General features: G+C 35.3%; 1 protein-coding gene across 1 annotated transcript in view; it reads left to right on the top strand.

The window, feature by feature from the left end:
• Positions 1-705: 705 nt before the first annotated feature.
• Positions 706-18393, top strand: part of PCDH11X (protocadherin 11 X-linked) — an 89719-nt gene continuing 72031 nt past the window's right edge. Inside the window, 2 exon segments of the mRNA XM_081794158.1 lie at positions 706-798; positions 13991-14574. Of these exon segments, the coding sequence (XP_081650284.1) occupies positions 14035-14574 (540 nt within the window). The 5' untranslated portion in view covers positions 706-798; positions 13991-14034.

Here is an 18393-nt window from a genome sequence, read left to right as displayed (position 1 = left end):
TTTTTTTTTTTTTTTAAATATTTTTTTTAACGTTTATTTATTTTGGAGACAGAGAGAGACAGAGCATGAACGGGGGAGGGTCAGAGAGAAAGGGAGACACAGAATCCGAAACAGGCTCCAGGCTCTGAGCTGTCAGCACAGAGCCCGACGCGGGGCTCGAACTCACGGACCGCGAGATCATGACCTGAGCCGAAGTCAGCCGCTTAACCGACTGAGCCACCCAGGCGCCCCAGAAGTAATAGTTTTTGTAGACGTTTCCCCCTTCCCTGCCTTTGTCTGGTTCAACCGAGAAAGAGCGGTCGATGTGCGGGCAGATTTGATAAATGAACCAAGAGATAGACACGCTAAGGTCTAAAGATACCTTTTTCTCCCTCTGGTAAATTAAGAATTGCCTTGCGCAGCTCGCGCGGGGGAGTCCAGCCACAACTGCCACCGCGCTGCTCGTGCCTAGCGGTAAGGGAGCGCCTCCGCTAGCGAGGCCCAAGAACCTTTTTCTCCAGTAGCCTTTGCAGGGGCAGCCCCCACCCCCACCTCTGGCAATGATGTCAACCCAGGAGAGGCAAGGCAGGCCTGGAGTAGGCTGAGCAGGTAGCCCGGGTCGGGAACGCAAGCAGCCCTGCCCCGCGCGCTCCCGGTGCGCAGCCGCTGTCGCTTGCTTTAAGCCTCCTTGCCGCGGCGCTCCAGCTCTCGGCCCCTCCTTGCTCACAAGCTACCAAGAGGCGCGCGGAGACCTGGGAGGCCAGGGAGACTTTTGCGGGCCAAGATGCAGCTGGTTTTGAACCTCAGGATCAACCACAGGTTTAGGGTCTTCCCGCGCTCCTAAACTTTTCTTTCCGCTCCCCCACCCCTGTTCTCTCCCCCTTTCAGTTTATATCTTCACTATTAACTGTGAATTTACTTATTTAGTGGCATTTTGGAGGGCACGTTCTTCGGATAAAATAATAGTAGTTACCAGTGTTAAATTCCCGCTGTTTTTTCTCCTTCTTGGGTGAAAAGGAAAGGGGATGTGAAGACGGGCGTCTTTAAAATCCCGTGGCTGTCTTTTCTCATGCAACCCAGCAAGCTCCCTAGAAAGCTAAGAGGTTCCTCTCCGCAAAGAAATGCTGCGGTGGAGGAGGAGTGGGTCAATCAAAGGCGGTGGCGCTGAATGAGGAATACCCTTAACTGAAAGAGATGACTGGAACTTGGGAGTTGTGAAAAGAAAGGTTCTAGTTGCTGCTGCGGGGGAGGAGAGGCCACCATGCACCATGCTGCACAGTCACTTATGGATATCGGCGCGCCAAATTCAGAATATTCGGGAATAGGATTTTCAAGAAGGAAGCTTCCTTTCTGAGTTTCCTTTTTTCGTTTTAAGGAGTAATCCACCGGCTTTCCTGAATTGGAGTCTTATCCATTTCCCCTGATTGCCAACAATCCTTTCTTTAGTTATGGGAGAAGGACCACAGTGCTCAAGTAGAGAAGGTTGCACTGGGCAAGAGGGAGGGGACATAGGACAAATGCAGGCGATTGGGTCTCAGAACTGTTTACCTTCCCAAGGAAATTACAATTTCCCAAAGGAAATATAGCGGATTAAAACAAACCGCTTACCTACTGTATTTTGGTTTTGAGGCAGGTGGAAAATTTGGGGGAATGGGAGCAGGAGCAAATAATTCTTATGTTTTGTGAATCTAGGGTTTTGTTTTCTTGTTCCCTTTGATGGAAGGCTTCCCTTACGTGGTATATCAGAAAAGGCAGCAAACTTATAGTTTGGAAACGCACAGTTGCTGTGCGTTTGAATTACAGGAATGGGAAGGAAACTCAGACCAGTCATAAACACACATTCATTTTCTAGAGTTCAAATATTTGCTGAGGGTTGAAAGGAGTCTTCTTCTTCCTCTTCTCCTTCTCTTCCTTCTCCTTCCTTACCCTTCCCCTCCTCCTCCCTTCCCCCTTCTCCTCCTCCTCCTCCTCCTCCTCCTCCTTCTTCTTCTTCTTCTTCTTCTTCTTCTTCTTCTTCTTCTTCTTCTTCTTCTTCTTCTTTCTTCAAATCACCAGAATGCAATTCTGATGGACGCCCAAGTAATGTTGGGTTTTGGCAGCTGGGATCCATGGCAGAATAGATTCCAAGTTTCACACTATTTATTCTCTTGGTATCCAAAACTTTATGTTTTTTGCAAGATAGAAATTCCTAATAGAGAGCTTCCAGAATGCTGGTGGCAGGAAGAAATCTGGTAGGGGACTTAGAAAGCATAAAATTCTCCTTTCTCTGTGCAATCAGTCCACAACAGCCTTTATCCAGGATTTATAAGTTTCTGGAGGCAGGAGGGGAGCCACACTGACAAGGAGACTTTACATTAACCACTGGCTTTAACCTACTTTGACAAAATATGTTTGGTTGCCACATTTTCTATTAGTATTATGGGAAATTATTTACAGCATAAAAATTTGAAATCTAATTTTCTCCAGTAATTTTGCTTCACATATTTAATGTAAGTTATTTCATTTTTAATGGTTATTTATTTATTTTTCAGAGAGAGAGAGAGAGAGAGCAAGCTCAAACAGGGGAGGGGCAGAGAGAGAGAGAGAGAGGTAGACACAGAATCTGAAACAGGTTCCAGGCTCTGAGCTGTCAGCACAGAGCCCCTTGCCAGCTCAAACCCATGGGGGATCATGAGTTGAGCCAGTTGGACCCTCAACCAACTGAGCCACCCAGGCGCCCCTTGCTTCACATATTTTAAAGCAAGTATCATCTGATTATTTATTCACCAAATAATCCACAAACATTAATTAGTCACCTACTGTGCCAAACAATGTACTAGGCACCAGGAATACAAAAGAGAATATGAAAAAGTGGCTTGATGCCTCTGTGAGCCAGGAGACTCTTACAAATGTATGATACAATGTGATGAATGTTTGCATTGAGCATAATGTAGGAAAAGATTAATTTTGCTAAGAGATTGAGAAAAGATTCATAAAGAAGGTGTTTCTCTGGCTTTGAAAAATAAACATTCCAAGGCAATGGCCAGCCAGGAAGCAGAGTTGGAAGAGCTTCACACAGACTAAGTAAGGAAAGGTGTGAAGGTCCTGATGCCCCACTGTGGAGTTAAGAAGTGTGCATCTATGAGAAAAAATGAAATATGGCCTTTTGTAGCAACATGGATGGAACTGGAGAGTGTGATGCTAAGTGAAATAAGCCATACAGAGAAAGACAGATACCATATGGTTTCACTCTTATGTGGACCCTGAGAAACATAACAGAAACCCATGGGGGAGGGGAAGGGAAAAAAAAAAAAAAAAGAGGTTAGAGTGGGAGAGAGCCAAAGCATAAGAGACTGTTAAAAACTGAGAACAAACTGAGGGTTGATGGGGGGTGGGAGGGAGGGCAGGGTGGGAGGGAGGGCAGGGTGGGTGATGTGTATTGAGGAGGGCACCTTTTGGGATGAGCACTGGGTGTTGTATGGAAACCAATTTGACAGTAAATTTCATATATTAAAAAATAAAAAAAAATAAAAAAAAAAGAAAATCAGGAAAGCCTTTGGCCAAGTTTAGAAATCCCTTAAACTCCTTGGATTCTGCCATTGAAACCTTGCTTGAGCCTTTCTGCTTTATTTTTAGTATTCACCAGCCACCATTTCCTGGATCCGTGAAGTAGGTTTAAACATTCTCATAAGTGTTTTGGACATAAATGAGATTTTTTTTTTAATTGAACAGGAAAGAAATACAGGTAACTATGGAATGAGTATATCTAAGATACATAAGAGCTGAACTCTTAAGCAGTAAGAGACATATCTACCAAAGCCTGTTGGACCTTGTTGTGTCTGCCCCTCCTGAAACCTCTCTTGTTCCTCCAGTCTGTTGTCCTTGGCCTGAGCCTGGAACCTGAAGGCCCTATTATTTACTTTCCCAAAACATCTGAAACCCTAACAAGGACAATGCAGATCCCTAAACTCTGCAAGCACTCTTGTCATCTTTGTGGTGCAACCTTAACTACCTATATGGAATCCAACACCTAGCTGACCACTTAGGCCCAAATCAGGAGGTAGAGATCTACATCACAAAGCCCAAGAAAGTTGGATTAGTAAATTCTGCTCACCACTTCCCACAGGTGGCAAATTTTGGTACCTGTGGGCTAAGCCTACCCTCGGGTTTATGTTCCACATGTCTTCACAGATGGTGGTCCTAATGCAAGACCATTTGTCCTCCAACTACACACCTACTGGTGAGCACCTTGCCCACCTTTTGAGGCCATTTGGGGAAAACTATCACCCTTCACCGCTCTTGTGAGTTTTCTAGGCTTGGCCTCTCCAGCTACACGTGTTAACACGCATCATGCCATGGATACCGCTGTGAATGGAATCTGTGCCTCCCATTATAACTGTAGAAAGAAAAGAGGTAAAGATGAACAAACTTGCCCTGTTATCTACACTGACAAGATCATCCTTTTCTGCCACATAATTTTTTCTGCATGAAAATAAGTAAGAGTGAAGTAAAACATTCATGGAATGTGGAAAACTTTATAAAGCTGGGTGGTATACAAGGGTGATCATTATACTATTCTATGTAATCGTTTCATGATTTTTAAGTATTTCATAATAAATATTAAAGAGAAATAACCTGGAAAAAAAAAAAAGAAACATATTGGATGAAACCTCCATGTAATTGCTTATCTCATTATGAGAAAATTAAGAAAATTTGATTTCTAAGAAAAAATTAAATTAACATAATTATTTCCCAGCAAGTACCTTCCCCATTTTTCCTAAAGTTACATTTTCATACAGATTAACTCTTTACTGGGTGATCCCCTTGAACATAATCTCAGTTTAGGTTTGATTCCAAGACATTGCTAGGTTTTGTTTGTCTTAGTATAAGTGAACACATAAACATCTTTTGTCTTACATAAAGTATCTGTGTTCGTAGTTAAGAGCTTAAGTTTAGGAGCCAGATAAATCTGCTTTCAAAATTCTAGGTGCATACTTTAATAGCTCTGAGAACTTGTGCAAATTACTTGAAGTCTTAGAGCCTCATGTCCTCATATTTAAATGGAAGTAAGAATAACAGTACCTATATCACAAGATTGTTGTATTAAATATACTTAGCAGAGTGTTTGGCATGCAATAAGAACTCAATAAAATGGCAACAACTATTATTTTAATAATTGATTATATACTTTAGAAGTTGTATTAAGATGAATCTAAGTGCTGAATGTCTCAAGGTATTTTCGTAATTTGTATAAACATGGAACTTTATTTCCTTTATATTTTATTTTAATAGGATTATGACTTTCAGTAATTTAACAAGGCATACATAATCTTGGAAGCAAGAGTTCAAATAGCCTGAGTGGAGAACTATCGAATTTCTTAGATTTTCTTCAACCACATATTGATAGTGAGGTTACTGATAAAGCCTACTATTTCCTAAGTAGTGGAAATTTTACACTTCTTAAATTGGCAGCAGTGTTGTTAACAGTAGTCATCACAAATGATGTTCTTTGACAGCTTAAACAATGTTAATGTAATGCAGAAAAATGGCAAAGAAAAGTACATAATTTCCATTAAGAAAACTGAAGTGACAAAAATACTGATAAAATCACTTATTGTCATTACTCCTAGAAGTTGCAGTGTTCATTCGTGATATATTGGAAAATGATGAATATACCAAACTTTATTCTAAGAGAGACTTTTTGTGACTATAAAAGATAGTAGATTTAAGTTTCTTTCACCAACCATTTTATTTCTACTCATTTGATTTATTTTTAAAATTCTTATAACAGCATATTTAAATGTAGTAGTTACTTTGCAGACTTTTATTCCCCCTTTCTCCCCAGATAAAGAAATAATACATAGAAGATGAAATTTTACAGCCCCAAACTCTGTTTATCTTCAAAATGTAGTTGTACCATATGTTCTTCTGGGAATTTAAACTAGATACTTGACTATTGATCTAGATATTGTATATTTCAGATATACATTATGTATACATACATATACATAAATATAAGTATGTGTATGTGTATTTTGAAAATCAGTATTTGTGGTAACATCTCAAAAACAAATTTCAAATATCTTAAGGCTTTAATTGTAGAATCATTATATTAACAACAATAATATTCATTAGTTACATGTATTATATTTAGAGCAGTGTCACACTAAAATAAGTCATTAAGATCTCTGTTGTTATCTTATTTTTCCTTCCCGTCACCTAAGTTCATCTGTTTTGTTTCTTAAATTCCACATATGAATGAAATTGTATGGTATTTGTCTTTCTCTGACTTATTTTGCTTAGCATAATACACTCTAGTTCAATCCACATTATTGCAAATGGCAATATTTCATCCTTTTTGGTGACTAATATTCCATTGTATGTATACACATCTTCTTTATCCATTCATCAGTTGATGGACATTGGGCTTCTTCCATAATTTGGCTATGGTTGACAGCACTGCTTTAAACATTGGTGTGCATGTGTCCATTCAAATCAGCATTTTTGCATACTTTGGATAAATACCTACTACAGAAATTGCTGAGTCATAGGGTAGTTTACTTTTAGTTTTTTGAGGAACTATCATACTGTTTTCCAGAGTGGCTTCACCAGTTTGTATTCTTACCAACAGGGCAAATGTTTCACTTTTCCGCATCCTAGCCAAAATCTGTTCTTTCCTGAACTGTTAATTTTAGCCTTTCTGAGAAGTATGAGGCGGTATCTCATTGTAGTTTTAATTTGTATTTCCTTGGTGATGACTGATGTTGAGCATCCTTTTATGTGACTGTTAGCCATATGGATGCCTTTGGAAAAGTATATGTCTTCTTCCCATTTCTTCGCTGAATTATTTGATTTTGGGTATTGAGTTTGATAAGTTTTTTATAGATCTTGGATACTAACCCTTTATCCAATATGTCATTTGTAAATATTTTCTACCTTTCGGTCAGTTGCCTTTTAATTTTATCAATTGTTTCTTCTCTGTGCAGAAGCTTTTTATCTTGATGAGGTCCCAATAGTTCATTTTTGTTTTTGTTTCCGTTGCCTCAAGAGACATGTCTAGTAAGAAGTTGCCACAGCCGATGTCAGAAAGGTTGCTGCCTATTTTCTCCTGTGGGGTTTTGAATGTTTCCTGTTTCATAATTAGGTCTTTGATCCATTTGAATTTGTTTTTGTGTATGGTGTAAAAAAGTGGTCCAGTTTCATTCTTCTGCATGTTGCTCTCCAGCCTCCCCAGAACCATTTGCTGAAGATACTGTCTTTTTTCCATTGGATATTCTCTCCTGCTTTGACAAAGATTAGGTGGCCATAAATGTGTGGTCCATTTCTGGGTTCTGTATTCTATTGCATTGATCTATGTGTCTGTTTTTGTGCTAGTACCATACTGTCCTGATGATTACTGCTTTGTAATACAGCTTGAAGTCTGGTATTGTGATGCCTCCAGGTTTGGTTTTCTTTTTCAACATTAGTTTAGCTTTTTGGGGTCTTTTATTATTCCATACAAACTTTAGAATAATTTTTTCTAGCTCTGTGAAGAATGCTGGTGTTATTTTGATGAGGATTGCATTGAATGTGTAGATTGCTTTTGGTAATATGGACATTTTAACAATATTTGTTCTTCCAATCCATGGGCATGGAATGTTTTCCCATTTCTGTCTTCTATTTTCTTTCATAAGCTTTCTATAGTCTTCAACATACAGATCTTTTACTTCTTTGTTTGTTTAGGTTTATTCCTAGGAATCATATAGTTTTGGGGGCAGTTGTAAATGGGATCTCTTCATTGATTTCTGCTGCTTCATTATTGGTGTATAGAAATACGACTAATTTCTGTATGTTAATTTTATATCCTGTGACTTTGATGAATTCAGCTATATTAGTTATAGCAGTGTTTTGTTGGAGTCTTTGGCCTTCATGTAGAGTATCATAACATCTGTGAAGAGTCAAACTTTGACTTCTTCCTTTTCAATTTATATGCCTTTTCTTCTTTGTTGTCTGATTGCTGAGGCTAAGACTTCTAGTACTATGTTGAACAACAGCAGTGAGAGTGGACATCCCTGTTGTGTTCCTGACTTTAGGGGAAAGCTCTCAATTTTTTCCCATTGAGGGTGATATTAGCTATGGGTCTTTTGTATATGACCTTTATATTGTTGAGGTATGTTCTTTCCATCCCTACTTTCTTGAGGGTTTTTACCAAGAAAGGATGCTGTATATTTGACAAATGCTTTTTCTGCATCTATTTAGAGGATCATATGATTTTTATCCTTTCTTTTATTAATATGGTGTATCACCTTGACTGATTTGTGAATATTGAACCAGCCCTGCAACCCAGAAACAAGTCCCACTTGATCATGGTGAATAATTTTTTTTTTTTTTTTTTTTTACGTTTATTTATTTCTGAGACAGAGAGAGACAGAGCATGAACGGGGGAGGGTCAGAGAGAGGGAGACGCAGAATCTGAAACAGGCTCCAGGCTCTGAGCCGTCAGCACAGAGCCCGACGCGGGGCTCGAACTCACGGACCGCGAGATCATGACCTGGGCCGAAGTCGGCCGTTTAACCCACTGAGCCACCCAGGGGCCCCGGTGAATAATTATTTTAATGTGCTGTTGAATTTGATTTGCTATTTTCTTGTCCAAAATTTTGCATCCAGTTTCTCAGGGATATTTCTCAGGGATATCCGGCTTCTCAGGACAACTCTCCTTTTTATTGGGGTCTTTGTCTTCTTTTGAGATGAAGGTAATGCTGGCTGCATAGAATGGGTTTGGAAGCTCTCCTTCCATTTCTTCTTCTTCTTCTTCTTCTTCTTCTTCTTCTTCTTCTTCTTTTTTGAAACAGTTTGAGAAGAATAAGTATTAACTCTTCTTTAAATGTCTGGTAGAATTTCCCCTTGGAAGCCATCTGGCTCAGGACTCTTGTTTGATGGGAAATTTTTAATTAATGATTCAATTTCTTTGCGGGTTATGGGTCTTTTCAAGTTTTCTATTTCTTCCCGTTTGAGCTTTGGTAGTGTGTGAGTATGTAGGAATTTGTCCATTTTTCCCAGATTGTCCAGTTTGTTGGCATATAATTTTTCATAGTATTCTCTAATAAGTGTTCGTATTTCTGTAGTGTTGGTTGCTACCAATCTTCTTTAATTAATGATTTTATTTGGGGTATTTATCTTTTTTGATAAGTCTGGCTAGGCATTTATCAATGTTGTTAATTCAGTCAAAGAACCAGCTCTTAGTTTCATTGATCTGTTCTGTTTTTTGTTTGTTTGTTTCTATATTGTTTATTTCTGCTCTAATCTTTATTGTTTCTCTTCTGGTTTTAGACTTTATTTGCTTATCCTTTTCTAGTTCCTTAGGTGGACTGTTAGAATGTTACAATAAATGGATATTATCCTCTTAACCTTAATGAATTTAAGATTTATTATTATGATAATGTGATACTTATGGAGCAAATATATTAAAATAATAGGTATTGAAATAATTATAGTTAAATTCACCCCAAGGTGATAAAAGGATATGTGATGATGGATGAGCATTATATTTTTGCCATATAGAATATATCTCTTACTTGATTAATTTGTAAAGCCATTTTTTGAATGCTCTCTAAGTCATATATCAAAAATCAAGATAATTGGTTTTATGTGGAAAAGCAACCATCATAAATTTTCTTGCAAATGCTGCTTAAGCATTGATTATTAACATATTTGATAGAAAATACTGCAACAACTTTTGTGAAGTGTTAGAATGAGTCAACAAAACATAAACATCATAAAGAAGGAAGCAATATTGATGGAATCCACTTTTTGAAGAAGATTAGACACAAATGTGAAAATTAGACTTATACAAAAAAGAAATGCAATAAATGAGTACTTTCTGGAATAAAAATAAAATAAAATACTAATTTTATAAAATTACCATACCTTATTAAATCTTTTGTTTGGCACTTCATGTTTCAGAATACATAGAAAATATTCATGTCAAGCACAACAGCCAATGCACCTATTCCATTCTACCTGTGGTCAGTCCCTTTGAAAGTGTGAGCTTATCAGTTGCTCTAGTTTGTCTTTTTCCAGATGTGGTTACCTTTTTTTGCAATGTCTTAGATTGCTTCCTGCCAGCTTTAAAATCTACCTTATTATTTCCCCAGTCTGTGAAAGAAGCTTTGGCTGCATGAGAACAAGAAAACAGAAGTAACCATATGATACCTCATGGTTGATTAATGGTGTATTTTTGACTTCAGGAGACATTAAAGTAATTAGAGTGATTGGAGCCAAGTGAAGTTAAGATCATGGGCAAGATTTCATATTTTCATATAATACCCAAATTTGTACTATTTTTAGCAATTTGTTATTGTAGTCTGCAACCCACTCATTCATATAGAATTAGTTTTTTCAGAAATTAAAAACAGTACTATAATGAAAGAAAATGTAACAATATGTGAGGGAAATTATGCCTTGGAATACTTTTGACAAACTATTTGAACATTACTTTTGTGGTTTGAAATCTCTAGAATTGAGTAGAGACTTAGTTCCTTTATCTACTTACTTTTTAGAATGACAACACATACATATAAAATGAATTTGCATTTTTTTCATATCTTAAAATTTCAGAGTTGCTTATTTTGTTTCTGCTTTTTTCTTTCTCTGATTGTCATGATTCTGTCCCTCTATGACTGTTGCTTATGCAACCGCTAGGCATTACATACACAAAATATCACTTAAATAGCATTGGCACTGCTATAACTTATAGAAAATTTTAATTATCTCTATCTGTTTTAATTATGTATCCCTTATAAGTTTTCAAACTAAGACTATAGTAGGAGTGGGATGTCAGAAAATGGTAAAGAAATTTAAGGTTATCTTATCGTTTGTTCATGAGAGAGAGAAAATTAGAGTCAAGTAAAGGTATGTATGTAGAAAAATCTTCCTTGAATGTCTGATTTAAATTCATCATGCTTCCATAAAACTAAGCAGTGAGTTTTTATATCCATGTTTAGTAACTAAATTTCTGTACTGGTCAAAGAAGCAAACTCAGCATTTTAAAGGAAAACCTTTTTAATCTTAAAGATTCGAATACATTTTCAAGTGGTAAGTGTAAGGGGTTGGAATAAAAATCTGGAGATTGAGGTTATTTAATTATGCATGTTTATATCCTGATAGAGGCAGAGTTGAGTTTGTTATTCATTGAACCCTGAATTAAAGACATTCTGAAATAGTTAAATTATGAAAGATAAACTCTGCAAGGACAGAGATTTTTGTCTGTTTTGTTCACTGATTTATTCTCAGTGCTCAGAACAGTGCCTGACACATTTTGTTTTAAAAACTTAATAAATATTTTTAATAAGTCACTAAACCTTTATGAAAGAGGGTAAATATATTCTCTATGCTTGCAATATGGCTATTTGCTTAAGTTTTAGAAATGTCATTGTCCTCTTTCTCAATACTTTCCAGTTTTTAAAACCCCTGATAGAATTTCAATTGAAAAACACATATTAAAAAGTTTTATTTTATGATGTTATTAAAGAAAGAGTGGAACAGATTTACAATGGGTTGGCAGAAGAGGACTGCTTGGAATTAGGTCACTTTCTTAATTCCTCCTTTTGTGTAGAGATGTTGCAACATGCATACAATGTTTTAAAAAATGGTCTGTAGTATTCTTCTGTCAGTTGTAATAATGTGTAATGCTTAAGGGTAAAATAAGAAGAGAGTAGTAGTTTTAATTCCAATTGTCACTGTCCTATTTTTATTTCTGCTTATGTTTGCATAGTACTTACAAAACCACACACATAGACATTGAAGCATTTTATACGTCCTATATTCCTAATGTTTGTACAAGTATATTTGTGCATATTAACACAGCAAGTACAAATGGGTATTTTTATATAGAGCCAATATTTCATAAGAAATTAAATCTTGTAAAACGTTTTATTACATTATTTAATCCCAATGTTCATCGTTGAACAAATAGGCTAAAAATACCCTAGGCAATAGTCTTTTTGTATTTATTAGGCTAGAGAATGTCTTCAGTACAGCATTACTCACTATTAAAATGTTTTATAAATGGCATGAACTTCTCAACACAGGAAAGTGGGTGGATTCATAATATATATGTTTTTACTTCTGTGATAAGAATTTTTAAATGAAATGTTTCAAGTATATCTGGTTCATTTATTGGTTGACCTAAACTATTTCAGTTGTTGCAACAAATACATTTATTCTATTAATGATTGCAAATAGGAAGGTTTCTTTTTTTCTCACTTTTGTGTCTTCTGACCTGTCCAAGTGCATATTTTTTTAAAACTGCAGATGCACAGCTATACAGTGGAAAAATTATTTAATATAATACATTGACATAATCAGACCATAATATTTATAACAAATTTATTTATATCTATCATTTCATGAGTCTTCCTGTATTTAGAACCATTACTAGAATTTTGTTAATGTTATCAATTATCAATAAATATTGAGAACTTCCTTAATTAGATACCTATGTGCATTAATAATTTTCTGTAATGAAAAAATAATTTTCTGTTATGGATTTTTAAATGACCATCTGTCAGCTGATCTTTTAAAAATTTTGAATGCATTGATAGCTGCATTAATTCCTATTTAATTGTAAAATTATAACATCTGATAGCTGCATTAATTCCTATTTAATTGTAAAATTATAACATCTGATAGCATTTAGTGCAGCATGATACAAATTTTACTTTGTTTATATTAATAGATTATCTATAAATAACATCCAGAAGCACATTAAAATGTTTCTTGACACAAGATATTAAAAGATAGTATGCCAAATTGATACTGTATCAAACAAACCAAATTGAGAATTAATAAAGGAAACTGAAGAAAAAATTGCAAGTTATGAGGAAATAAAAATTTGTTATTGAATATTGTCAGAAGAACTAGAGACCTGAAATAATTTGGCAAATTTCAATAAGTGAAAAATAATAAGCAAGGGGGAAAAATCAATCAGACAGACGTTTTTGTTACGTTTATTTTTGAGAGAAGGAGACACAAAATCTGGAGCAGGCTTCAGGCTCTGAGCTGTCAGCACAGAGGCTGACATGGAGTTCAAACTCACAGACTGCTAGATCATGACCTGAGGCAAAGTTGGATGCTTAACTGACTTGAAGCCACCCAGGCCCCCCATGAAAACCCATTTTAATATGATCTACTTTCAATCTATAAACATAAATTCTGAAAGTTAGAATATCTTCTAGTCAGTTTCTTCCATTGAATGTTTGGATGTTATCTACCAAATCATAAACATGTATATCTAAGCTGATTAGCTAACTTCTCACTATCATCTGAAAACTGTTTTTTCCCCACAGAATAATTTAATAGGCAATTGTTTATGTTGGGTTGAAAATTGCCTCCTTGTAGTTATTACCTAGTCTTATTCCTCTCATCCAAAGAAAGGAAACTTGAATCTCATTTTCACATGGTAGTTCTTCTCATTTATAACCATTTGTCACATCAACCCCCTCCTCTATCTCAGGATTTTACTTCTTTAATCCAAACTTCCTGAATCCTTCATATGTTATGATTCTTGATTTCTTTTCACATAGATTGATTTTTTTTTGATGTACAGAGATGAACACATGGAATATTGCATAAAACATTTATTACCAATAGAAGAATTACATTTGAAAACCATATTATAATAATACATAATGACTGTATTTTTGTTATTGGCAAAAGATATACCTTACTGTCCCTTAAGTATTGAATTCAGTGTTTTAAATTATTTTTATTACCTTTATCTATCTTGGCATATTATATCTTTTACATATTTTTATCAATGATGACCACGTTAATAAATACTGAGTCTTTTAATTACTATAGGTATGTTGTATAATTTGCCTTAATGAAAAAAATGTATAATATTATTTAATAGTGTCAATTGTAATAATATTTTAATTTAATGATTTTAAAACTGAGCATTTAGTTAACACACTTTTAATGGTTGGCTTTAATAATTTCTTCTTTTTCTTCCTCTTCGCTCTCTCTCCTTTTTTTCCCCATTTCTCTTTGACAGCTATCCGTGTGTTGATACAGAGAAACATCACAATTGTTCTTGCTATGGACTTGCTGTCTGGGACGTATATATTTGCAGTCCTGTTAGCATGCGTCGTGTTTCAGTCTGACGCCCAGGAGAAAAACTACACAGTCCGAGAAGAAATGCCAGGAAATGTTCTGATAGGTGACTTGCTGAAAGAACTCAACTTGTCACTGATTCCAGAGAAGTCCCTCACATCTCCTATGCAGTTTAAGCTAGTGTACAAGACTGGAGATGTGCCCCTGATTCGAATTGAAGAGGGCACTGGTGAGATCTTCACTGCTGGAACTCGCATTGATCGTGAGAAATTATGTGCTGATATCCTGGTGGAAACCCGTTGCTTTTATGAAGTGGAGGTTGCCGTTTTGCCAGATGAAATATTTAGACTGGTTAAGATACGTTTTCTGTTAGAAGACATAAATGATAACGCACCATTATTCCCAGCAACAGTCATCAATATATCAATTCCGGAGAACTCGGCTATAAACTCTCGGTATGCTCTCCCAGCAGATATTGATCCTGACATAGGAATAAATGGAGTTCAAAACTACCAACTGATTAAGGTGTGTTTTAAAAACACTTTTTTAAAGAAAATTCATTTTTAAAAGGAAAAAATATCTTAGTATACTTCAAATTTTGAGAAAGCCAAAATTGAGTAAACACAATTTTATTAGAGTTCAAGCATAGTGGAGGAAATTCTTCAATGCAGTGATTGCAATTGCAGGTGGTTTATGAATTTTTACTTTATGTACATTTATTTTCAAGCGGTTGTTCATGTTTCCTTTAACAATCTATTATAGGAGTCAGATAAGGAGCTCAACCCTGCTACTTAAAAATCAGTAAACTACCTAATACCTTACTTTTAATTTGTCTAATCATGACTCTGCCACGAAGTGGACCTAAACAAACAAATTTAAACATTAAGAATAAATGCATAAATCTATCACTTTTACTCAGTGGTCATTTTAGATAGAAAGCTTTATCTTGCCATTAGACAAGATGCCAAATACATTTATTTGAGGGGTGAATAGAACATTTTTTATTACTAACGTTTCTGCACATATACAGAATAATAGTTTTAATGATGATTTCCCGTCAAGGAAATATCTTTAAGCATCGCTTGAGTCATCAGAATGAGATTAAATTTTAGCCAATGTGCTGCTAATGTTAAATATTTTCATTTTGTTCTAATTATTTGAAAACACAGAACACTCATTTGCTATAAAAGGTAAGTAAGATTTTTAGCCAAAAAGTTTCAGTTTATCTGAAGTACCTGTTTTGGCTTGACTTGGGTCTTGGGGTAGGGAAGACAGAGAGAAGAATAGGTGTAATAATTGGTATTTGGAATATGTGCAGAGGGGTCTTGTTTAACAAGTGAACAGGTGATTCTTTTTAATTATCTATAGAATACATAGGATAATAAGAAACTCAGATTTGGGTATGTGAAATAGTTTCAATGCACTTGAATGATTTTGGAAAATGTGTGGAAAAAAATGTGTAGAATTAATATAGATTGATCAAGGTATTTTTAAAGTTTTATAAACATTTTCTGACTATTCGCTACAAGATTATGATTTAACATAATGGCCAGTGTTACAAAATATTCTAAAAATACAAAGATTATTTTGATGTATATCATCTGAAGGTTTTGGCCTGAAAGAGATATATTGTAAACCTGCTCAGCTGATGCTGATGTGTTGTAAAGATATATTTGTTTATGAATATATTCAAAAATCAAAGGCTAAAGATCTCTTGAGTGAATTCAACTGAAATGCATATTTGTGTGTGAGTATAAGAAGTAAAAGATAAGGGGTAGAATATTTATAAATGAGCACTTATAGGTAAGCCTTCTGTAATGGTATCTCCTTATCTGATGAAATGGAAAAATATGCTGGAGTCAGAAAGATATAGATCACAATTTTGTGCTTACTGCTGACTAGATATGCCACCTCCGGCTTAATTTTTCTGACTTCTAGTTTCCTTGGTCATAATATGAAGACAACAATGTAAATGTCACAGGCGGAATTGGGATAATAAACATGCAGTAGAAAGTAGATACACATACAGAAGATTTTTGGAGATGTTTTAAAATAACTGTTTCAAATGGCAAGCTTTCATTATTTTTGATAGCTGAGTAATATTCCATTCTACATATACACTACTTCTTTATTCATCAGTCAGTGGACATTTGAGTTCTTGCCATAATTTGGCTATTATTGATAATGCTGCTATAAACATTGGGGTTTATATGTGCCAGTTCGATTCAGTATTTTGTATCCTTTAGTTAAATACTTAGTAGTGCAATTGCTGTGTTACAGGATAGTTCTATTGTTAACATTTGAGGAATCTGCCTACTGTTTTCCAGAGTAGCTGCACCAGTTTGCATTCCTATCAACAATGCAAGAAGATTCCTCTTTCTCCACATCCTCGCCAACACCTGTTGTGTCCTGGGTTGTTAATTTTAGCCATTCTGACAAGTGTGATGTGGTATCTCATATTGTTTTTAATTTGTATTCCCCTGATGATGAGTGATATAGAGCATCTTTTCATGTGTCAGTTAGCCATATTTATGTTTTAATTGAAAAAAATGTCTATTCATATCTACTGTCCATTTATTAACTGGATTATTTGGTTTTTGTGTGTGTTGAGTTTTATAAGTTCTACAGAGATTTTGGATATTAACCTTTATCTGATATGTCATTTGCAAATATCTTCTCCCATTTTGTAGGCTGCCTTTTAGTTTTGTTGATCCTTTCTTTCACTGTGCAGACGCTTTTTATCTTGATCAAGTCCCAATAGTTTATTTCTGCTTTTGTTTCCCTTGCCTCCAGCAACATGTCTAGTAAAAAGCTGCTACGGCCAAGGTCAAAGAGGTTGCTTCCCGTGTTCTCCTCTAGGATTTTGGTGTTTTCCTGTCTCACATTTAGGTCTTTCATCCATTCTGAATTTATTTTTGTGTATGGTGTAAGAAAGTGGTTCAGTTTCATTCTTCTTCATGTAACTGTCCAGGTTTCCCAACACCATTGGTTGAAGAGGCTTTTTTTTTTCCATTGGATGTTCTTTCCTGCTTTGTTGAAGATTAGTTGACTATATAGTTGTGGGTCCATTTCTGTGTTATCTATTCTGTCTATATCTGTTTGTTTTTTTGTCAGTACCATACTGTCTAGATGATTAAAGCTTTATAATATACCTTGAGGTTCAAAATTGTGATGCCTCCATGTTTGCTTTTATTTTTTTTCGATTACTTTGGCTATTCAGGGTATTTTGTGGTTCCATACAAATCCTCAGATTGTTTGCTCTAGCTCTGTGAAAAACACTGATGCTTTTTTGGTAGGGATTGCATCAAATGTGTAGATTACTTTGGTTAGTATAGACATTTTAACGTTTGTCTTCTGATCCAGGAGCATGGAATGTTTTTCCATTTCTTTGTGCCATCTTCAATTTCTTTCATAAGTGTTCTATAATATTCAGACTACAGATATTTTCCCACTTTGGTCACGTTTATTTCTAGGTATCTTATGTTTTTTGGTGCATTTGTAAATGTGATAGAATCTTTTATTTCTTTTTCTACTGCTTCATTGTTGGTGTACAGAAATGAAACAGATTTCTGCACATTGATTTTATATCATATGACTTTGCTCAATTCATTTATCAGTTCTAGAAATTTTTGGTGGAGTCTTTTGGGTTTTCTACGTAGAATATCATACCATCTGCAAATAGTGAAAATTTTATTTCTTCCTTGCTGATTTGGATGCCCTTTATTTATTTTTGTTATCTGATTTCTAAGTCTAAGACTTACAGTATTATGTAAAACAATAATGGTGAGTGGACATCCCTGCTTTGTTCCTGACCATAGATGAAAAGCTCTCAGTTTTTCCCCATTGAGGATGATATTAACTTTGGGTCTTTCTAATATGGCCTCTATGATATTGAGGTATATTCTGTCTATCCCTACTTTGTTGAAGGTTTTTTTTTTATAAAGAATGGATGCTGTGTTTTGTCAAATGCATTTTCTGCCTCTTTTGAGAGGATCATATGGTTCTTTTCCTTTATTTTATTCATGTGGTGGATCGTGGTGATTGATTTGTGAATATTGAACCTTCCCTGCAGCACAGGGATAAATTACAATTGATCAAGGTGAATAATTCTTTTAATGTACTGTTGAATTCTATTTGCCATTATCTTGTTAAGAATTTTTGCATCCATGTTCATGAGGGATATTGGCCTGTAATTTTCCTTTGTAGTGGGGTCTTTGTCTGGTTTTGGAATCAAGGTAATGTTAACCTCATAGAAGGAGTTTGGAAGTTTCCCTTCCATTTCTATTTTTTTAAGTTTATTTATTTATTTTGAGATAGAGATAGAGATGATAGAGATAGAGAGAG

The sequence above is a fragment of the Panthera onca genome, chromosome X (assembly GCF_046562875.1).
Source record: "Panthera onca isolate mPanOnc1 chromosome X, mPanOnc1 haplotype 2, whole genome shotgun sequence".
Lineage (NCBI taxonomy): Eukaryota > Metazoa > Chordata > Mammalia > Carnivora > Felidae > Panthera > Panthera onca.
This window is presented reverse-complemented; position numbering and strand designations above follow the sequence as displayed.